The sequence below is a fragment of the Periplaneta americana genome, chromosome 12 (genome assembly GCF_040183065.1).
Source record: "Periplaneta americana isolate PAMFEO1 chromosome 12, P.americana_PAMFEO1_priV1, whole genome shotgun sequence".
Classification (NCBI taxonomy): Eukaryota; Metazoa; Arthropoda; class Insecta; order Blattodea; family Blattidae; genus Periplaneta; species Periplaneta americana.
The window spans coordinates 36,441,803-36,461,204 of record NC_091128.1 but is presented as its reverse complement, the minus strand read 5'-3'; the positions used below and the strand labels follow the sequence as shown (position 1 = coordinate 36,461,204).

The 19,402-nt window shown below is 37.8% G+C and overlaps 3 protein-coding genes across 5 annotated transcripts in view; 2 read left to right on the top strand and 1 right to left on the bottom strand.

Moving 5' to 3' along the window:
• Nucleotides 1-12,118, top strand: part of LOC138710279 (zinc finger protein 235-like) — a 50,790-nt gene extending 38,672 nt beyond the window's left edge. The window contains exon 5 of the mRNA XM_069841027.1: nucleotides 11,928-12,118. Coding sequence (XP_069697128.1) covers nucleotides 11,928-11,970 — 43 coding nt within the window. The 3' untranslated portion in view covers nucleotides 11,971-12,118. The remainder of the gene's footprint in view (nucleotides 1-11,927) is intronic.
• LOC138710276 (zinc finger protein 83-like) overlaps nucleotides 1-19,402 on the bottom strand; it is a 51,137-nt gene that overhangs the window by 20,978 nt on the left and 10,757 nt on the right. For 2 of the 3 annotated variants that reach the window (XM_069841013.1, XM_069841014.1), the window contains exons 2-5: nucleotides 18,570-18,664; nucleotides 11,905-12,042; nucleotides 8,638-8,720; nucleotides 3,492-7,278 (exon numbers count right to left, since the gene is read on the bottom strand). In XM_069841013.1, the coding sequence (XP_069697114.1) occupies nucleotides 5,814-7,278; nucleotides 8,638-8,720; nucleotides 11,905-12,042; nucleotides 18,570-18,659 (1,776 nt within the window). In that variant the 5' untranslated portion in view covers nucleotides 18,660-18,664 and the 3' untranslated portion in view covers nucleotides 3,492-5,813. Of the gene's footprint in view, nucleotides 1-3,491; nucleotides 7,279-8,637; nucleotides 8,721-11,904; nucleotides 12,043-18,569; nucleotides 18,665-19,402 lie in introns of those variants that run through there. The other variant, XM_069841015.1, reaches the window with a different exon arrangement.
• Nucleotides 12,067-19,402, top strand: part of LOC138710278 (zinc finger protein ZFP2-like) — a 40,850-nt gene continuing 33,514 nt past the window's right edge. Inside the window, exon 1 of the mRNA XM_069841020.1 lies at nucleotides 12,067-12,154. The gene's annotated coding sequence lies outside the window, so the exon portion shown is untranslated. The remainder of the gene's footprint in view (nucleotides 12,155-19,402) is intronic.

Genomic DNA, 19,402 nt, shown 5'->3' with positions numbered 1-19,402 from the left:
AATTGTAAAGTAAGGAGATCTGGGGTAATATAGAATTGTCTGTCTTACAGATATATGATAGATGAATAAATATATCATATATATCAATCACATCACATCATATTACATTACATCACATCACATCATATCGTATCGTATATCTCATAATTCATTCCATCCAAAGCATCGGTATGAATCACTCCACACGTGGTGTTCAGCGAGGAATGCCGTTCTGCCTTTATAGGATATGACCCCAGCAACTTCGCTTTCAGCGGTGTCTCACTTTGTTTGTGAGACAGAGTTTCGACAAGTAGGCTACTGTTGCAGAGTCTAGTGGCTTCTTGACTTTCCCCACAAGTCCATCAAGTGCATGTCTGATGTAAAACAGGCTGATGTTTTTCATCGTTTTTTCCGTTCCTGTTGAAGTAATACTAATGAACTTTGGAGGCGGCATATAAACATTCATATTTTCGGGAACCAGATCCATAGCTGTGTTCGTCAACAGACCACCAGTCACTGTACCTTTTTTTGAGTTCTTCGTTTGTAGATATTTTATTGGTAGAAAAAGAGCAGCACGAAGAAGCCATTTTGGAACTCCCCCCCCCCCCACGGAATCGTCGGCGTCAGACTGCCACCGGGGGGCGTAAGGCTTACTATACCACATGGCGATATGGCATTCTGCAAACTCTGCATGATTGGGGACTTCGTGGTAGTCTACCAACGTTTATTGCGAAGTTCATGGCAGAGCAGTATTTCAGAGTTCGAGTAGGCACCACAGTTTCTAATGAACATCTCCAAGAAAACGGTGTTCCGCAGGGGTCTGTAGTAAGCGTTCTTCTTTTCTGCATTGCAATCAATGGAATTGCCCACTGTGTGGGTTACCGAGTATCTTCTCTGTTATACATTGATGACTTCAGTTTATATTACAATTCCCCATATCTTCCATCTATCGGTCGACAGTTGCAACTGGTCATCAACGTACTATCAGAATAGGCTGTTCGCAATGGATTTAAATTCTCCACTCTAAAAACGCAGTGTGTCCACTTTTACAACCAACGTGGACTGCATCCACATTCTGAACTGCATCTTAATGGAGTGGAGTTGCAATATACAGACACTGCGAGATTTTTGGGCCTTATCTTCGATTATAAATTAACGTGGGTGGAGCATAAACGTGATTAGAGAAGGCGTTGCGAGAAATCCCTAAAAATTTTACGCCTTTTGTCAGGGGTTCACTGGGGTGCAGACCGTACAGTGCTTTTACGCCTTTACCGAGCTCTTATACGATCAAAGCTGGATTATGGCTGTTTTATTTATGGCTCAGCAAATAAATCAAAATTATGTCTTTTAGATACTATCCATCATCATGGGATACGACTTTCTACAGGGGCTTTCCGAACCAGTCGGATAGCGAGCCTGTATTGCGAAGCGGGAGAACCATCACTGTATCGGCGACATAATGCCTTGTTATGCTTATATGCGCTTAAGCTCCCCTCGCAGCCTGAGCACAATTCTCACGACTGCTTTCACCATTCGTCTCTTTACGGCAAAAACAGTGGAAATCCACGGAGACTCCGTCCAGCAGGTGTGTGGTTTCGTGAATTGCTCTCTGAGCTCGACATTCATTTACCATCAGTTCGCACACTGGAGTATACCACCACTGCACCGTGGATTATGCGACGTCCCATGTTTGATGTAAGTTTGAGCCGATGTTTTAAGAATTTACACCAGCTTTTGTTTGTAGACTTCGTTTTAGTGAACTTTTATCACGATATCTAAACTATTCATTAGTTTTTACTGACTAATCCCGCATAGATGATTATGTAGGTAGTTCCTTCGTTACAAATGTAGAGATATTTAAATACAGACTGAGCCAATATACTAGTGTCCTTACTGCTGAACTCTATGCTTTTTACAGAGCTTTATTGTTTTTAATTAGGCAACCCCGGGGCAGATTCCTTATCTGTTCCGACTCTTTAAGTGCTATTCAGTCCTTGCAGTCTTTTAATTGTGATGATCCGCTTGTATTAAGAATTCTGGAGCTGTTCCACACTCTGCTTAGCTCTGATTATGAGATTGGAGTAGTGTGGATTCCTGGTCATGTAGGAATTCCAGGAAATGAGGCTGCGGATGCTGCAGCCAGGGGTGGTGCACTCAATGGCTCTCTGGTATATTGGCGCGAGAGGTGGGAGGACATTCGAAACTACTTGAAATATAAAATATGGTGACAATGGGAAGGAGAATGGTCTGCACAAGAGGGAAACAAATTTCGAAATATAAAGAATACTGTTCGAGTTTGGGATTGGTCCACAAATACATCACGAACCAAAAGGTTGAGGATTGGCCACTGTCATCTGACACAATGGCCATCTACGTGGCGAGCCTCAGCCAGAGTGTGATATGTGCCGTGTTCCACTTACACTGGAACATATATTATTGCATTGCAGAAAATATAACCATTCCAGCGGCAATATGGAATTCGCCGACACTACATGACGCTCTTGGAAATGATTTTAATTATACAAATGCAGTTCTGAGATTTGTATCCAATACAGGACTGGATAAGGTGATTTAGCTTTTTATTGACCCATTTTATTTATCCTCCGAACCCTTTACATCCAGAGGTTACATTTGTTGTTTTTTATTGGATTTTACATTGTTGACGTTTCGGACTTTATACATCCGAATATTTTATAAAGTTTTATTGTTTCGGAAATGTGATACAAAATTTATCTCTGGTTGCCTTAGTTTTATTATTTTATTTGTTGGTTTTGAATACCTCCTAGGGTCTTAGAATTGCTCAGTTTTATGATTCTGTACAAATCACCTTGTGTATGTTGCATTTGTGTACCTCGTTTTACCGTGACAACGCTTTTTAGTTCTTTTAGCACTCTGATTATTATATTATTTATGTCTTTGTTTTATTAAGAATTTTAGATAAGGGCGCAAATAGCCATACTAGCTGACGTGCCCTGTTTAAACCCTATTACTACTACTACTATGTGAATCATAGAATACAATAAAATTATATCCGTATAAAAATAGAGTTAAATAAATAACTTCAATTTGTTATGCAAGTTCGTCTTAAATGAATGCAGAGTAATTTGTTTTCACTTCATTATTATATTAGTTCGAGGTGGCACTGACATGAAACACAATGTTATTAAAACTGATATATCTCATTAAATATCAGTTCTATCAAAATTTCGCATAGAATACAATCTTGTCGAAAAGATTTTTAAGTAACTTTTGTTATGTCATATTTTTCTATCAAATAAAAAATTAGAGACATTTCGATCTATTGACTTCAGGGCCCTTTCAAATAAAGTATTTTAAATGTCATATAGCCTAAAACCTAAGTTGGAACTAACTTATCTTAGATACCAATTTTCATAGAAATCCGTTCAGCCATTAAGGCGTAAAAGGGTAACAAACTTACAGATATATATATATATATATATAGAAAAATTGAAAAAAAATTGTTTTCTTTAATAGCAATTTTTTGTGCAAAAGCAGAAATTCTCAGAAAAAATTTGGTCACAATTTCATTATTAGTATAGATGATTGTCTCGCACATTCCATTTGTAATGTATTCGCAGAAGAATGATGAAGTATTCTAGTAGTCACATGGGCTTGCCATCAGTGGTATACTAGAAAGTATTCTCAGTTCCACATATTATGGGGAAAAATTCAGTAATGGCGCTGAAAACTGCAGGAAAATTTCTCGAAAATAAAACTGAATAGCACAGAAAATTGTCAGAAATATTCTAATTTTAATATTAAATTACAATGATAGTTATTAGAGACAAAGAGAAATTCCAACTAAATCTTGAAAATGGATGTACTGAAACTAATATCGAGCATGAATATTAAAATTGTGATGGACGTTTAAATTTTGAATGACGGTCGAAATTAGGAAAGAAAAAAAATGGGGGGGAATATGAATGCACTAAGAAGACAAATTCAAAGAAAACGCACTACTGGTACTATCGCATCTCGTGAAGCCAACTACACCATTTCGAAAAATGTTTTATTATTCCATATGAAATAAAATAAAAAATATTTTATTCATTTTCAATTAGCGCACAACATAGGAATTACATAATACCTACCACTTCAATCTCGTAATGAGTAATCCCCTATTGCACTCCCTCTGCATTCTGCGTTGCAAACATTATTAGTGTAATCAAAGTTTCAGCTTCATTCCCAGAGTCAAGCCATACTAACATCAGGGAAAGCAATCACACTTTTAAGGACATCATTTTTCAATTTTACTTAAACATCTTTCGACAAATCGCTCCTTTCCATGCACAGTAATTAACTGTAAACTGTATCTTTTTCTGGAACGTAAGACTTTTCATGCAGTACTTCACACGCAAGCAACACACATTTTTTATTTTTAAAACACGAATTTCGTAAAACAAAAGCACGATACAAAAATTCTCTACGTTTAATGGAGATATACATCACTAATATTATCAATACCATACCGTATATTATTGACTATCAAGAACAAGCATTATATAGGCCTGTTGTAGATAATATTTTAACACCAAAAACTATGGCAGTTTTGTTATATGTGAGAAGACCTCAATCCATTTGACGCTTCCCGACTTCTGAGGTACTCTTTTCACAGCTATGTTTTCCAACTGTTACTTTTAACTGATGTTTCAAGCAATTTAAATTTCTCATCAGGGAATAAACACGCAGCATATGAATAGCTGTGTAACTACCTGCTGGCAAATAAACTCCCGTAAAATTGAACATGTAGTCACTTATGGACTGTAAGATTGGGCGGATATAGTTTAGCTCATATCAAATGTAAGCAACATTACATACAAGCATAATATATGAAAGGCTGCGCTCACCATAATGTGGTGCATAAATGTCTAGTCCATAAGATTCACTTTCTTCAGAGTACTCTTGACTTTCAACTCTACGATGGAAACTACGGATTTCGTGGTGTCATCATTTACAGAAACATCGCAAGTGAAACAGCCACAGTGAGACAGCACTCACGTGAATATGAGAACTTCCTGCAAATATATTAAATTTATCTCTTGACGGTATTTTAATGCATGCAGTTACGTGTTCTGTTTGACAAAAATAGTTTGTTAAAGATACAGTGATTCAATGTTTTCTAACAAGCCTTCTCGTATCTAACGACTCCTCGGTAACACATCAAACAGACAGGTACAATGGCATCTCAACTATGTGTTATAGTACATTTTCTTTGTGACGTTTCTGTAGCAAACCTGGATATCCCGTGTTGTCAAGGAGATGTAACCACAAGCCCTAACTGAATTAAACTTTTCCCATACACATACTTTGTTGTAGTGGTTTCTCGTCTGTGTACACTAAAGTATTGTCATTTAGATTTAGAATCGTAAGAAATATTTCCTACAGACAAGGCACTGAACCCCTTCTCTTTTAAGTGTACGTCTGTATGGTATTTCTGTCATACTGATTGTGACAAATATGTCCATTTGCATTGACAATGCCTTTTCGCATGTGTACGCATGAACATGGGCTTTGAGGTCCCTATTATGAGAAAATTTTTCCGCAGATATCTCAGTTGAATGACTTCTCGTCCAATGTGAGATCCGAGAGCTCCGGAATATGAGAAATATTTCCCTCAAATATTATATTTCAATGATCTTTATGCTTTATGGATACGAGTGTTATCTAAGATTTCCCAATTGTGATAAACATTTCCCATAGTTACCGCATTGCAGTGGATTCTCGTCCTCGTGATTACATACACGAACTTTTCTACTACGTAATTCTGAAACATTCCCCACAGATATCGCATTATGAAATCCTTACATGAACTTTTAGGTTAGCTGATGCTGGGAAACATTTCCCACAGATAATGAATTTGCTTTCTCGCCCATGTGAGTACGTAAATGGGATCGTACATTACTCGATGAAGAGAAATATTTCCCACAGGTATCGCATTTGAAAGGTTTCTCGCCTGTGTGAGTACGTACGTGACCTTTTAAATCGCCGGATCCTGCGAAACTTTTCCCACAGTCGTGGCATTTGAATGGTTTTTCGCCAGTGTGTGTACGTATGTGAGCCTTTAGGTTACCAGATAATGAGAAACATTTCCCACAGATATCGCAATGGAATGGTTTCTGGCCCATGTGAATACGTACATGACCTTTAAGATTAGACCTATCTGAGAAGCATTTACCACACATATCGCATTTAAATTGTTTCTCGCCTGTGTGTGTGCGTATATGAGCTTTTAGGTTACTGGATATGGAAAACAATTTTTCACAGATATCGCATTTGAATGGTTTCTCGCCAGTATGAGTACGAACATGATCTTTTAGAGCACCTAATTGTGAGAAACATTTGCCACAAGTATGACAATTAAATGATTTCTCACCAGTGTGCCTACGTTCATGTGCTTTTAGATTACCTGACGAGGAGAAGAATTTCTCACAGATATTGCATTTGAATGGTTTCTCGCCTTTGTGTGTACGTACATGATTTCTTAGACCCCCTAATTCTGAAAAACATTTCCCACATATATCGCATCTGAATGGTTTCTCGCCCGTATGCGTACGCACATGGTTCTTTACGGTCCTCGACTCTGAAAAACATTTCCCACATATATCGCATTTGAATGGTTTTTCGCCTGTGTGAGTACGAATGTGTTTTTTTAGATCACTTGATGCTGAAAAACATTTCCCACAGAAATCACATTTGATTGGTTTTTCGCCCGTATGAGTACGTATATGAGCTTTCAGAATACCTGACTGTGAGAAACATTTCTTACAGGTTTCGCACTTGAATGGTTTTTCGCCTGTGTGAATACGAACGTGAGTTTTTAGATCACCTAATGCTGAAAAATATTTTCCACAGAAATCGCATTTGAATGGTTTTTCGCCCGTATGAATACGTATATGAGCTTTCAGAATACTAGATTGTGAGAAACATTTCTGACAGGTTTCGCACTTAAATGGTTTTTCACCCGTATGTGTACGTAGATGACCTTTGAGAGTACTTGAATCTGCCAAACATTTCCCACATATATCGCATTTGAACCTTCTTTCACCAGTGAGTGTGCAGGAATGCATTTTGAGACTGTGGAGAGTCTGTAAGAATTTTCCGCAAATAGCACACCTAAAGAAACCATTCTCTGTTTGACTGGGGAAGTGTGACTGCAAATTCTTCTTTCTTGAAACCATTTGGTCGTAAATCTGACCACTATGTGGAATTTCGAAGAGAAGACTTTCAGAGTTTATGCTCTTCTTTTGCAGGATTTCCTTACCATCGATATTCATAATGCTGCAATCAATAGACGCATTCAGTGTAGTAAAGACTCACATTACAGTAAAAATCGACATGAAATAGGAATATGTGGTAAAGAAAATATTAAGAAACATTCGAGAATTTGCCATACATACAAATTTACGTATATGCCACAGTAGACATTAAGTAAAACTCCTAAACTCGAATAAAATTACACAGCAGTTTAAATCAAGTGTCTTCAGTCGAAACGGGAGAAAAAGTTTCGATACAGGACTCACAAGCACTAAATTAGCACCCATATTTATAAAAAAAAACAACGAATGAGAAATATCATACATTATTTCAAACTGAAAATCATACGTAACTCAAGTTCCTTATAAGAAACCTAAATGTCCTCTATGTATACACCCATGGTGATAAGTATACTAATATAGTTCTCAAATGTTAGGTATTCAAATTCAAGGGAATATACAACAGGAGGAATTCTCTTAAAAACTGAATTCGCCAAAGAAATTCTAAGTAAAGTAGGCAGTATGTAATTCTGTTGAAATTATTGCCGAGTCCTGTTTATATATACTACGTAATTTCAGCACGGAAATGCCGGAAAATATTATGATATAGAAGAGAAAGTGTGATTTCTCAAATAGTATCCAATATTTGACAGAACAGAATGCTTTACACTGGATATAACCTTAAGGTTTTGCTAGTGGTAGTTTATACTTACTTTTAGATCTGTGATTTTCACATCATAGAGATATTACTTAGGAATTTATGTGTGAGGTATTAGAGGGCATAATTAAATTTTTGTGGTATGGCTACGATATAAGTTTCCCACATACAGAGTCTTCTGTTGGGAACGTGACTGAACTCGAGTTACTGGTGAGAGGTAGCCGCACTATAACATGCAACAGCCATGTAGGCTACTGAATCCAGTCACGGAAGACCCTGTTACAAGGGAATGCTTGTGTAGTTCATACCCACTTGAAAATGTAAATTTATGCATAATTCACAGAGTAAAATTTCCCTTAAAGAATACAATGATAGAAGATATTATAGAAATGTGCAAATACGATTTCAAGAGAAGGGAATATACTTTGGAGCATCATCGTATTTAATTACTTTTGAATGGTGGCAACATTGATAGCAGTAATATTATGGTACTATTAGTATTAAAATACTAATACTGACAGTAGAACTAGCGGGTGCAGGAATAGCAGTAGAAGTAATAGTGTTGTAGAAATAGTAGCGAAAGTGATGTCATTTCAGTCCGGTAAATACCAGTTCAGTTGCAAAACAATTAGTTAATGATACAGTGAAGAAAATGCCATAAAACACTATAAATTATGAATAAAGTACGTCACAATATAATCGAAAGAATGCAAACCCTGTACTCACCTCTCTGCCATGACTTCACTCTCCTGTGTAGTTGCTTGCATCCAAAGTTCCTCTTTCACTATGTCCACATCACACGACTCTTCCTGAAAGAGAGGAGTAAAGAAGACAGACGGCTGCAGTACCAATATTATGTTGTATATGGCGGGAAAACTTTAACAGCGAATATATTCTACATTTTGCAGAGTATTTTCTACAGTATGAACTGAGTTTCACTTCCTTATTGTCATTTTTAAAAATATAGTATAATGTATTTTATTTTTAAGTGGAACATGCCTTTATAATAATTTTAGTTTGCTTTTGATCTACAACTTAGAGCTAGTACACAATGTATGTCCAGAGGCGCAATACAACAAATCTTATGTACAAGCTAACTTGCATACTTGTCAATCATGATAGTGAAACGTTCACAGTACACATCAATAAAACCACTCTCTAAAAAACATCGGTGAAACGCATATTCGTGCGTTTACTGAGTCAGATGTAGATGGTGATTATGGATTTGAATAAAATAGTGCAGCGGAAGAAAGCAGAAATAAAGGAAGGCTGGATACTAAACAACATATAAGTACAAATATAATTAAATGAGGTAAGACAACAGTAGTAATTCATTAAACAATATATAGAATATGAATTAGAATAACAACAAGAGTGTAACAGCCGATAAGCGCACCACTTTCCTAAAATTACGTTCATCTGTGCCACATGCCAATACGATATCAACTCGGTTCATAATAAAGAAAACATACACATACCGTATGACTGTACTTCATCTATCAAGTAGACGAACGAGAGCAGGAGAATTGATAAGTACAAACTGCCAGACGAATCTCAAACTACAGTGACCCGTATCTGTGTTCCTAATCTGGAACATTCTAAGAAAGCAAGTAATACTCGTTCCTAAATTTGTACTGGTATCTCCCATACTAGCAAAGTTCTGAATATGTGTCTCCCACGATAGCGAAATTGTACGTACGGTAGGTACCTTACACACTATCGAACTTCCAACTCTGTCTCTCCTGTGCTAGCGAAGTTCCGAGTGTATCTCCCATGCTAGCAAACTCCCGAGTGTGTGTCTTCCCTCGTACAAAACTTCCGAGTGTGTCTCCTTCCGAATGAGAGTGTCCGACCACTTAACTATCCAGGAAAACTACGTCTCCCTTTCCTCGCCTACCCATAAATCTATGCTGCTATGACGTAAGAATATAACAGGAATGCCAGATGGGAAAGATGGAGCTGATGGACGCGGGCCGCTCTGGCTGACTAAGCCAGCATACACGGCTCAATAGACAAAGAAATGATAGGAAAGATATTAGATTAATAAAAACTTTAAGATTTACGAGTCAGATAGAAACCTGTAAAAATCAAAAACAAAACTGACATATTCTCTTTGAAATAGGTAACTTTCAAATAAAAAAAAGATTGAATCGCAGTTCAATTGTAGGCTAATGTAAAACAAGGAAGAATTGACTAATCATATAGTGATAATGTTAATATCTTAATTACGAACAATAGCTAACTATGGGCGCCACCATATATTAGTGGTATTCTTGACCATCTGAATACAACTTAACTATCTTAACAAAGATGACAACAAGAACATCCACGAACTCTGTTCACAATAGCTGTACACTTCAGGATCAGAAAATTAACCCACACTGGACTCTCCTGAATTTTCAAATCTGATGTGAGATCATAGCTATGGTCCACGCATTCCGAATTTACCCCAGCTCATATGCAAATCTAGTGCTTTCCAATTCTGCAGAAGAAAAATAAATCATGGATAAAGTATTATTTGTGTCCTTTTCGAGATTTTATAGAATAGATAACTAATGAACAGTACACTAAGGCCCGGTTGCAGAAACGCAAGTCAAATCAGTCCCTGATCGCCAATCAGTTGATGTCTGATTTATTTGATTGTTCATTGCGTTGCACAAACGTGAATCTCCAATCAACTTGTCTCAATTTACTAATTGCTGATTTGAGAAAGAAATACATTTGACAACAGCGCTATTTAGCAACCACAGCCAATTTGATGCTCTTTAAAAGTAGGGAAACGAATGCATCAAGTGGGCGGTGACTAGGAAAACAAGTGAATGTTCAAGTGAATGTTTTGCTGTTTCGTTGCTTTTTGTAGAAAGGAAACAGGCGGATTCTATTTGTATATAGACTACAATATAGTGAAAAAAAAAAAATGAAGCAAACACAAAAAAAAAAAAAAACGTGAGGGGGCTTCTGTTGTGGGATTTGCTAGGAGAGTCGACAAGAAATTGGAATATGCATAGCCTCCATAACCCAAAATAATTCCATTTCTCATCTCTCTGTTTACAAATGGAGCTCGTAACCTACTCATTAAAAATACTGTGTTGTGTTGTCATGTGTAGAACCCTGCCAACGGGCCACAACATTGCAGAATTGCAGTGATGGTGTAGACTACATATTGCCTGTATATTCACAGAAAAGAAACCTTTTCTACTCCGATAAAGTTCGGCATCATTTCAACCAGGTGATTGGATGGGGATGTGAGCAGTCTATACAACCAATATTAGGCTACTCTTGGAAATCCTGACATGGCTTAAAATTCTCTCTGGATTTCAAATCGTTCCCTGTTTGAAGTTTGGGGATTTATGAGACCGCCTGAAAAATTCCAACAGCATAAAATATCAGCATTATTAGAACTTGGTTCATTGGAGAAAGTGAAAGGTTTCGATTTGTCTGTCTGCATATATTTGTTTCAATTTTTGAAAGTAACAAAACACACGAATCCTTACTTAACCTAAATCTTTGCTCAAATTCTCTGTTATTATACATAAAAACAATTCATGTCTATCACGGAAACGCCTTCTTCTTAATAATATTTTTTTCATTCTTCATCAGAAGAATCCATTATGTCGAAAACAATATTGTTAGCTATAACTATTTACTATATACATTACAGTGACTGCATTATAAACAGAACAACATAAATAGCCTACTTGATCGATGATCAGTGACTTAACCAGCAAAAATCTGTTGATCAAATCTGATGGAAGACTGATCTCCGATCAAACACTGATTGTTCTTTCTGCAACAGAAATAGAACTGATGGCCAATCAAACCCTCCTTGATTGCCAATCATATTTTGATCGGTGTTTCTGCAACCGGGCCTAAGAGTGTTAATGGCCCTCACAGCAAACAGCAGGAGAAATCTATAGAGACAGTGTCTGTGACAAACAGCATACAAGTTGAAAGCTGGGAGAAGAGCCAGCGCACTTCATGAGCCCCACTTACCTCAGCTTCATACTTCATTACAGGAGAGATAATTGGCACTGCTGTGTCTTCGAGTTTCATCCCTGATGTGACATCATGGCTGTGGTCCTCGCATTTCGTCTTTATCTTGGTCAAGAGTGGATTCCATGAATTCCCCTCCTGGACAACACAGATATCACGAATCAATATGTAATTCATGTTTGCTGCTTTGAAATAAATTCAAACATTAAACGCACTATATACCAGTACTTGGCCAGTACTTAAAGTACAGGTGAGAATTTTTTATAAAAATAAAAGTTACAATGAAAGGCAGACATTCATGATGGTATGGACGCGCGCCCGCCCGCCGTACACATTCCCACGCATGTGCCTGACTTAAGATCCTTGTTCATTATGGTCCATCAAATAGCAAAGAGATTATGGTAATTAGTACAGTATAATATACTGTGGTACTATAAATGGTTCATTCTATTTCAAAACACCATATTTTCCAAAGTATTACATATACGCATATGATTGATGAAAAGAACCGTAAAATCATTAACTTTCCCTCACACTCTGGTCACAACACACCTCTAAGCGGTAGCTGAGTTCGATCCATGCATTTTGTAGCATTCCCCCCCATCATGGTCACCACAGCAGCATTGATGCGTTTTCTATGTTCTGCAAGTGTTGCTGTCAGTGTGGGTACGTAAACAAGGTCCCCAAAGAAAGAAGTCACACTCCGTTAAATCAGATGACCTGGAGGGCCAAGACAACAGAGCTAAGTCTCCCACATCAACACGCTGAATCCAGCGATGCGGAAGTTCGTCGTTTAGGTAGCGACAAACATCGATGCTCCAGTAGAGGGGTGTCCTGCCATGTTGGAAGACGAAATTCCCAGAATCGGTATTCAGTTGTCGAAACAATCAGAACTACTACATTTCCAGGTAAGAGTTACCTGTCACAGTCTTCTCACAGAATAAAGCAGTCCGTAGAGCTTTGTGACATCGCGTGAATTCGTTCCAGCGCCACAATTGCGTGATGATTTTCACTGCCCCACACACTCACATTGTGACGATTAACCTTACCCAGTAAATAGAAAGTTGCTTCGTCACTGAATATCATATTAATGGTCAAATAGTCATCCTCCAATGCTTCCTGCATTCTAATGCAAAAATCTAATCGTCGTCCATAATCTTGTGCACGAGATGCAGTTGGTAAGGTTTAAATTGTAGCTTCTGTCGCAAAATCTTCCACCCGTTTGTTACAGAACTAATCGTTCGCGGCTTTCTCTGACTAGATTTTTGTGGACTGTGCACGAAATTCTATCTCACTTCCGTTTACACAGACAACCGGTGCCTTAAACTTCCAAATGGCACTGCAGAATGCTCTGTTTACATGGTGGATAGACACTGCACGATAATAACAGACGTACCGGTACATGTCGCATATTCCAACACAAAATTTTTTTTTTTTTTTGCTTTGTCGCCATTTTGTAAAGGCAGTGCACTCGTGCTGACAATTGATGTGTTGCAAGGCTGACTTTGTGAGTTTACGGTTCTTCTCACGTATGAATTGTGTGTGTGTGTGTGTGTGTGTGTGTGTGTGTGTGTGTGTGTGTGTGTGTGTGTGTGTGTGTGTGTGTGTGTGTGTGTGTGTGTGTGTGTGTGTGTGTGTGTGTGTGTGTGTGTGTGTGTGTGTGTGTGTGTGTGTGTGTGTGTGTGTGTGTGTGTGTGTGTGTGTGTGTGTGTGTGTGTGTGTGTGTGTGTGTGTGTGTGTGTGTGTGTGTGTGTGTGTGTGTGTGTGTGTGTGTGTGTGTGTGTGTGTGTGTGTGTGTGTGTGTGTGTGTGTGTGTGTGTGTGTGTGTGTGTGTGTGTGTGTGTGTGTGTGTGTGTGTGTGTGTGTGTGTGTGTGTGTGTGTGTGTGTGTGTGTGTGTGTGTGTGTGTGTGTGTGTGTGTGTGTGTGTGTGTGTGTGTGTGTGTGTGTGTGTGTGTGTGTGTGTGTGTGTGTGTGTGTGTGTGTGTGTGTGTGTGTGTGTGTGTGTGTGTGTGTGTGTGTGTGTGTGTGTGTGTGTGTGTGTGTGTGTGTGTGTGTGTGTGTGTGTGTGTGTGTGTGTGTGTGTGTGTGTGTGTGTGTGTGTGTGTGTGTGTGTGTGTGTGTGTGTGTGTGTGTGTGTGTGTGTGTGTGTGTGTGTGTGTGTGTGTGTGTGTGTGTGTGTGTGTGTGTGTGTGTGTGTGTGTGTGTGTGTGTGTGTGTGTGTGTGTGTGTGTGTGTGTGTGTGTGTGTGTGTGTGTGTGTGTGTGTGTGTGTGTGTGTGTGTGTGTGTGTGTGTGTGTGTGTGTGTGTGTGTGTGTGTGTGTGTGTGTGTGTGTGTGTGTGTGTGTGTGTGTGTGTGTGTGTGTGTGTGTGTGTGTGTGTGTGTGTGTGTGTGTGTGTGTGTGTGTGTGTGTGTGTGTGTGTGTGTGTGTGTGTGTGTGTGTGTGTGTGTGTGTGTGTGTGTGTGTGTGTGTGTGTGTGTGTGTGTGTGTGTGTGTGTGTGTGTGTGTGTGTGTGTGTGTGTGTGTGTGTGTGTGTGTGTGTGTGTGTGTGTGTGTGTGTGTGTGTGTGTGTGTGTGTGTGTGTGTGTGTGTGTGTGTGTGTGTGTGTGTGTGTGTGTGTGTGTGTGTGTGTGTGTGTGTGTGTGTGTGTGTGTGTGTGTGTGTGTGTGTGTGTGTGTGTGTGTGTGTGTGTGTGTGTGTGTGTGTGTGTGTGTGTGTGTGTGTGTGTGTGTGTGTGTGTGTGTGTGTGTGTGTGTGTGTGTGTGTGTGTGTGTGTGTGTGTGTGTGTGTGTGTGTGTGTGTGTGTGTGTGTGTGTGTGTGTGTGTGTGTGTGTGTGTGTGTGTGTGTGTGTGTGTGTGTGTGTGTGTGTGTGTGTGTGTGTGTGTGTGTGTGTGTGTGTGTGTGTGTGTGTGTGTGTGTGTGTGTGTGTGTGTGTGTGTGTGTGTGTGTGTGTGTGTGTGTGTGTGTGTGTGTGTGTGTGTGTGTGTGTGTGTGTGTGTGTGTGTGTGTGTGTGTGTGTGTGTGTGTGTGTGTGTGTGTGTGTGTGTGTGTGTGTGTGTGTGTGTGTGTGTGTGTGTGTGTGTGTGTGTGTGTGTGTGTGTGTGTGTGTGTGTGTGTGTGTGTGTGTGTGTGTGTGTGTGTGTGTGTGTGTGTGTGTGTGTGTGTGTGTGTGTGTGTTTTTTTTACATTGGAAAATACAGAGTTTTCAAATAGAATTAATCATTTATAATAACCCTGTATTACTACAAATGCAAAAAATTTCATGATGAATTTCTTCAGATAATAGATCGGTATGGTTTCAATAGCAGGAGATTGATGATAAATATTCATAAGTTCTACATAAAATATTAATTTTACTGTTTCATGTGTGAATTGTATCATGTTTCTACTTGGAGGAATCTGTTTTACACAACCAGCAAAACCGCTGACGATAAAGTTCGTAGAGGACAACAGGTTTGTGACATCATAGACCAAGTCAAGATATTAAAAATTAATTTTACAACCTACAATTCAGTCCAACATATTAAATGTCACAAATTTAATATAATAGGAAAAATATATATGACAAGCCATAAAGTTCACAAGTTGAGAACACAAACTACAGTAATAAAAGAAGATCCAAGATCCGTTATGACAAGTTTATAATAACTTGTCATAACTATATAGAGGAAGCCATTATCAGTACATCAAAAAATACAATCAATATGTAAGTATATACGATTATAATAAGAAAATATCTTACAATGAAAAGAGTTTCAACAGTTAAAAGATAACTCTATACGGTAACATACAAAACAGTTATAATTGTAAAATAATAAGAGAACGTGCTTTTCATAACTGTACACGAGATATTATGTTAATTAAGTTCTTAATGACACCCACATTGGTAATAAAATCCACAAATTTCAATATATAAGGGACAGTAAAACTAACAATTGCTCATAAGACAGGAAAAATTAAATTGTCTAAAGCAGGGCACCCAAAATATGGCCTGTTATGGCTTTTATATGTGATCCGCCTTTGTTCTTGTAAAAACTGAAAATTGTAGGTGTATTAAATTATCAGTGATTTCAGAGTCTATTTTTCTTCAAGACAACTGAGCGTGTCTCTACAGGGAAGCCTGGCCGGGTGATTATTTATTGTTATATTACATTAGAACTTACTCTGAGGAAGAGGAAGAGATTGTTCAAGGTCGCATTTCTGTAGATTTCAGAAATACCCTCGTTCATTCCTGATCAGAGGAAATTTTGAACACTTGAGTAGGTCAGCTCATGCTTCACAAACCTTTACCTAACCTTTAACACTGAACTATTTTGCTTTGTTCATTCATCTGGTACAGTATAGATCAGTCGAATTTAAATTAAAAAAGTGCAAACTGCTTTTCAAACGTCGCAAAGTTAACAGTGAATACAGGAAATTAAAAGTATATCGGCTCGGTATTTATTTTGTCAGAGAGCATGGAATTAGTGAATAATGATTTGTGTTATTTTCAACAGTATCATGGTCGTCCTGAAGGAATATAACATTTACAGTAATAGACGAAGCATTCTCGACAAACACAGTAGGCATGAACGTGTTCTAAAGCAAAAGAACTGTTATCAAAAGTACACAACAGCAATTTTTACTTCAGGCGGAAGTTTGAAGCAAAAGAAAAAAAAACGCTACAAAAGTGAGTTACGAGACATCGAAGTTCACTGCTGAGCATGGGACAGCGTTCACTGAGAGCGAGTTTAAGAAATGCATTGCTTCTAGTCGAAATGTTCTGTTCTGATAAATTTGGGTTCTTCAAATCAATATCTTTGTCAAGGAACATTGTAAATACAGTGTGGAAGAGCTAGTGGCTAGTGTTTGAAAGCAGCTTATTAAACAAAACACTATCTGAATATTTCTTATATGTATAGTGAAAGCACAGTTATAATGGATACTGCCCAGTTCCAGAATCTACGTTAAAAAAAAATTAATCTTTACGTAGATTCTTCGCCCAACAGTCAATATTACTGTGGAATCCCTGCTATCAAGTCACTCAATTGAGTGCGCTCCTTGTATAATGGCAGTTGACTTAATATATCAACATATATGTAGAACTTGGAGTCAGGCAACAAAGAGAAAAACACTAGAGGAGAGAGATTCGATCCGGTGCTGTGGATTGAATTTTGGCATAGCTCAATGGTTAGAGCACTTGGTACGTAGAACCAAGGACCCGGGTCGATCTGTGGCACCGGAGCGAATTTTTATCCTCTAATAATCATTGTTACTATAACAGATATATTCTGTAGGACCAAAAATTAATCTTTACGTAGATTTTCAGTTAAAGATAAATTTATTCAAGAAAAAAGAATGAAAAAAAAATTGGGAAAATTTTCCTACACTCAATGGTCTGAAACATCTTTCAAAAGTGATTCATTTGTCATAGTTATTGAGGGTACTGAAGAATGGTTTAAGATTTCAGGATTTTCCGATAATGGAAAGTACAATTACAACTGTGACAAGAGTCTTCGATCCTAAAGATATAAAATTCTATAACATAATACCAGATAAAATATAGGTATCCACCTTTGAAGATCTTCATATTTTCTTTGACGTTTATAACATGTGAACAAAGATTTTCTAAAATGAAAATTGAGATCCAGCATCAGTGGCATACATCTTTAAGATGTCTTGCACTGACTAGAAACCAGACTTCAACAATCAGTTTATTTTGAAACTGCCAGTTCCACAGCTCTCATTACGTAATTATGTACGCACTTTTCTACCAAAATTGGCAAATTTAACTAATATCAGAGTTAAAATAAATTGAATTTGAATTTGCTGAAATAAAAAAAATTCTCCTTTTGTCACTGGATGTCACCTGCTGAACAGTGGGCGAAGTTCTGTACACAAAAAACCATGAGAAAGTATACATTGGAAACATCGTGTATAAAAAAAGAACAGTGCATGCTCACGAGAATTTTATTAGCTTTGGTTAATATCTAATTGAACAGAGAGAATTTGGACGGCTCTGAAGAAGCTGAATGAAAGATTTTATAGAATTGTAGCGAACAGACTTCAAAGTCCAAACCTTGGATGATGGCAATTATGTTTCAAGTGTAATTCGTGTATGGAATGTACAGAATGTGTATTGAAAGCAAGAGATGGATAACATGCTAACCAAGACTGGTTTCAATTTGTTATAAAGGTTCCTGCAAAACTAAAACTAAACTACTTCTCCATTTCTATTCAACACCATTGCACGTGCTTTTTTTTTTTCACTTTTTTATGTGGTTTATTTTATGAGCTTTATCAACTGCTACATTTATTTAGCGTCTGAATGAATTAAAGGCGATCAGGCATGCTAACTGTTATTCCACAGTAGTAGACGTCTTTCACTTAAAACAGCGTATTCTATTACCAGTAGTTATTATGTACGGTAATGCAAGGAATTAAATACGATTTGTGTGGTTCATACACAAAATTTTCATTAGTGATTATTATAAACCACAATAGGAATCAGTACATGAAAGAAATATACAATATATATTGACATGATGGCAAATACGACGAGGACTTCTAGGCTTCTTTACATTCAATACAATTTGCAAGATATGCTCTTACTGTTGTATCATATACAATACATTGTTATAAATGTTACATTAAGGAAATTAATAGTAGGTTACTTTCAATATACCTGAGACAAAGGCTTCTCTTCCAATCCAGTATCATCACTTGCTTCTATAGCCAACGGGTCGACCTCAGGTTCCGCCTTGATCACATCCATCACAACTGGAAGGTCGGTCAAGAACCAAAAATTGATTTGCAAAATCTGACACGATGAGGATGACTTATCAGCATCTTGCTTCCAACTTGTTATCTGCTATTCAACAGTGTGGATTATTCTTAGTACAGTAGAAGAGGCAAGACTTGTCCGGTGACCTTATTAAATGCCATGACTATATCACCAATGGATATGGAGGGGGAAGATCGGTTTTACTCTGACATGAACTTCCGTGTCGGTAGATTCATATAATATTAATCATAATGACACACATTCTCTTTCTGTTAGATCAACCTTTCTCTCACGTGCCAGGTCTTGCCTCCTCATCTGTAGTCATTGATATGATTAATCTCACTGCAATGTCCACATGTCCTAGGTGCGTGGGTGCGCGTCCACACACACACACGCATACACAGTTAATAACTGCATTGATTACTGGTTGGAAAGCTGGAGTAAGCATACTGACCTTTGTGATAAATAACTAAAGCTGGGGAATTCAAGAGTTACGTCACCAGACACTTTCATTGCAATTTGCTTGATAATATAACCTTGTGTGTTTCTCAAGTCAGGTTTTATGTGACAAGTTGCCTTTTGATCTTCAGACAAGTTTTTAATAATTCACAAAGTCATTACATTTTACAAATTATTTCGTAAGCATTACGAATATGGTTGTCATTTATACCTACCATCTTTAATCCCATAATAATTATTGTTTTCATTCTTCGCCAGTTAATTACAAGTATATT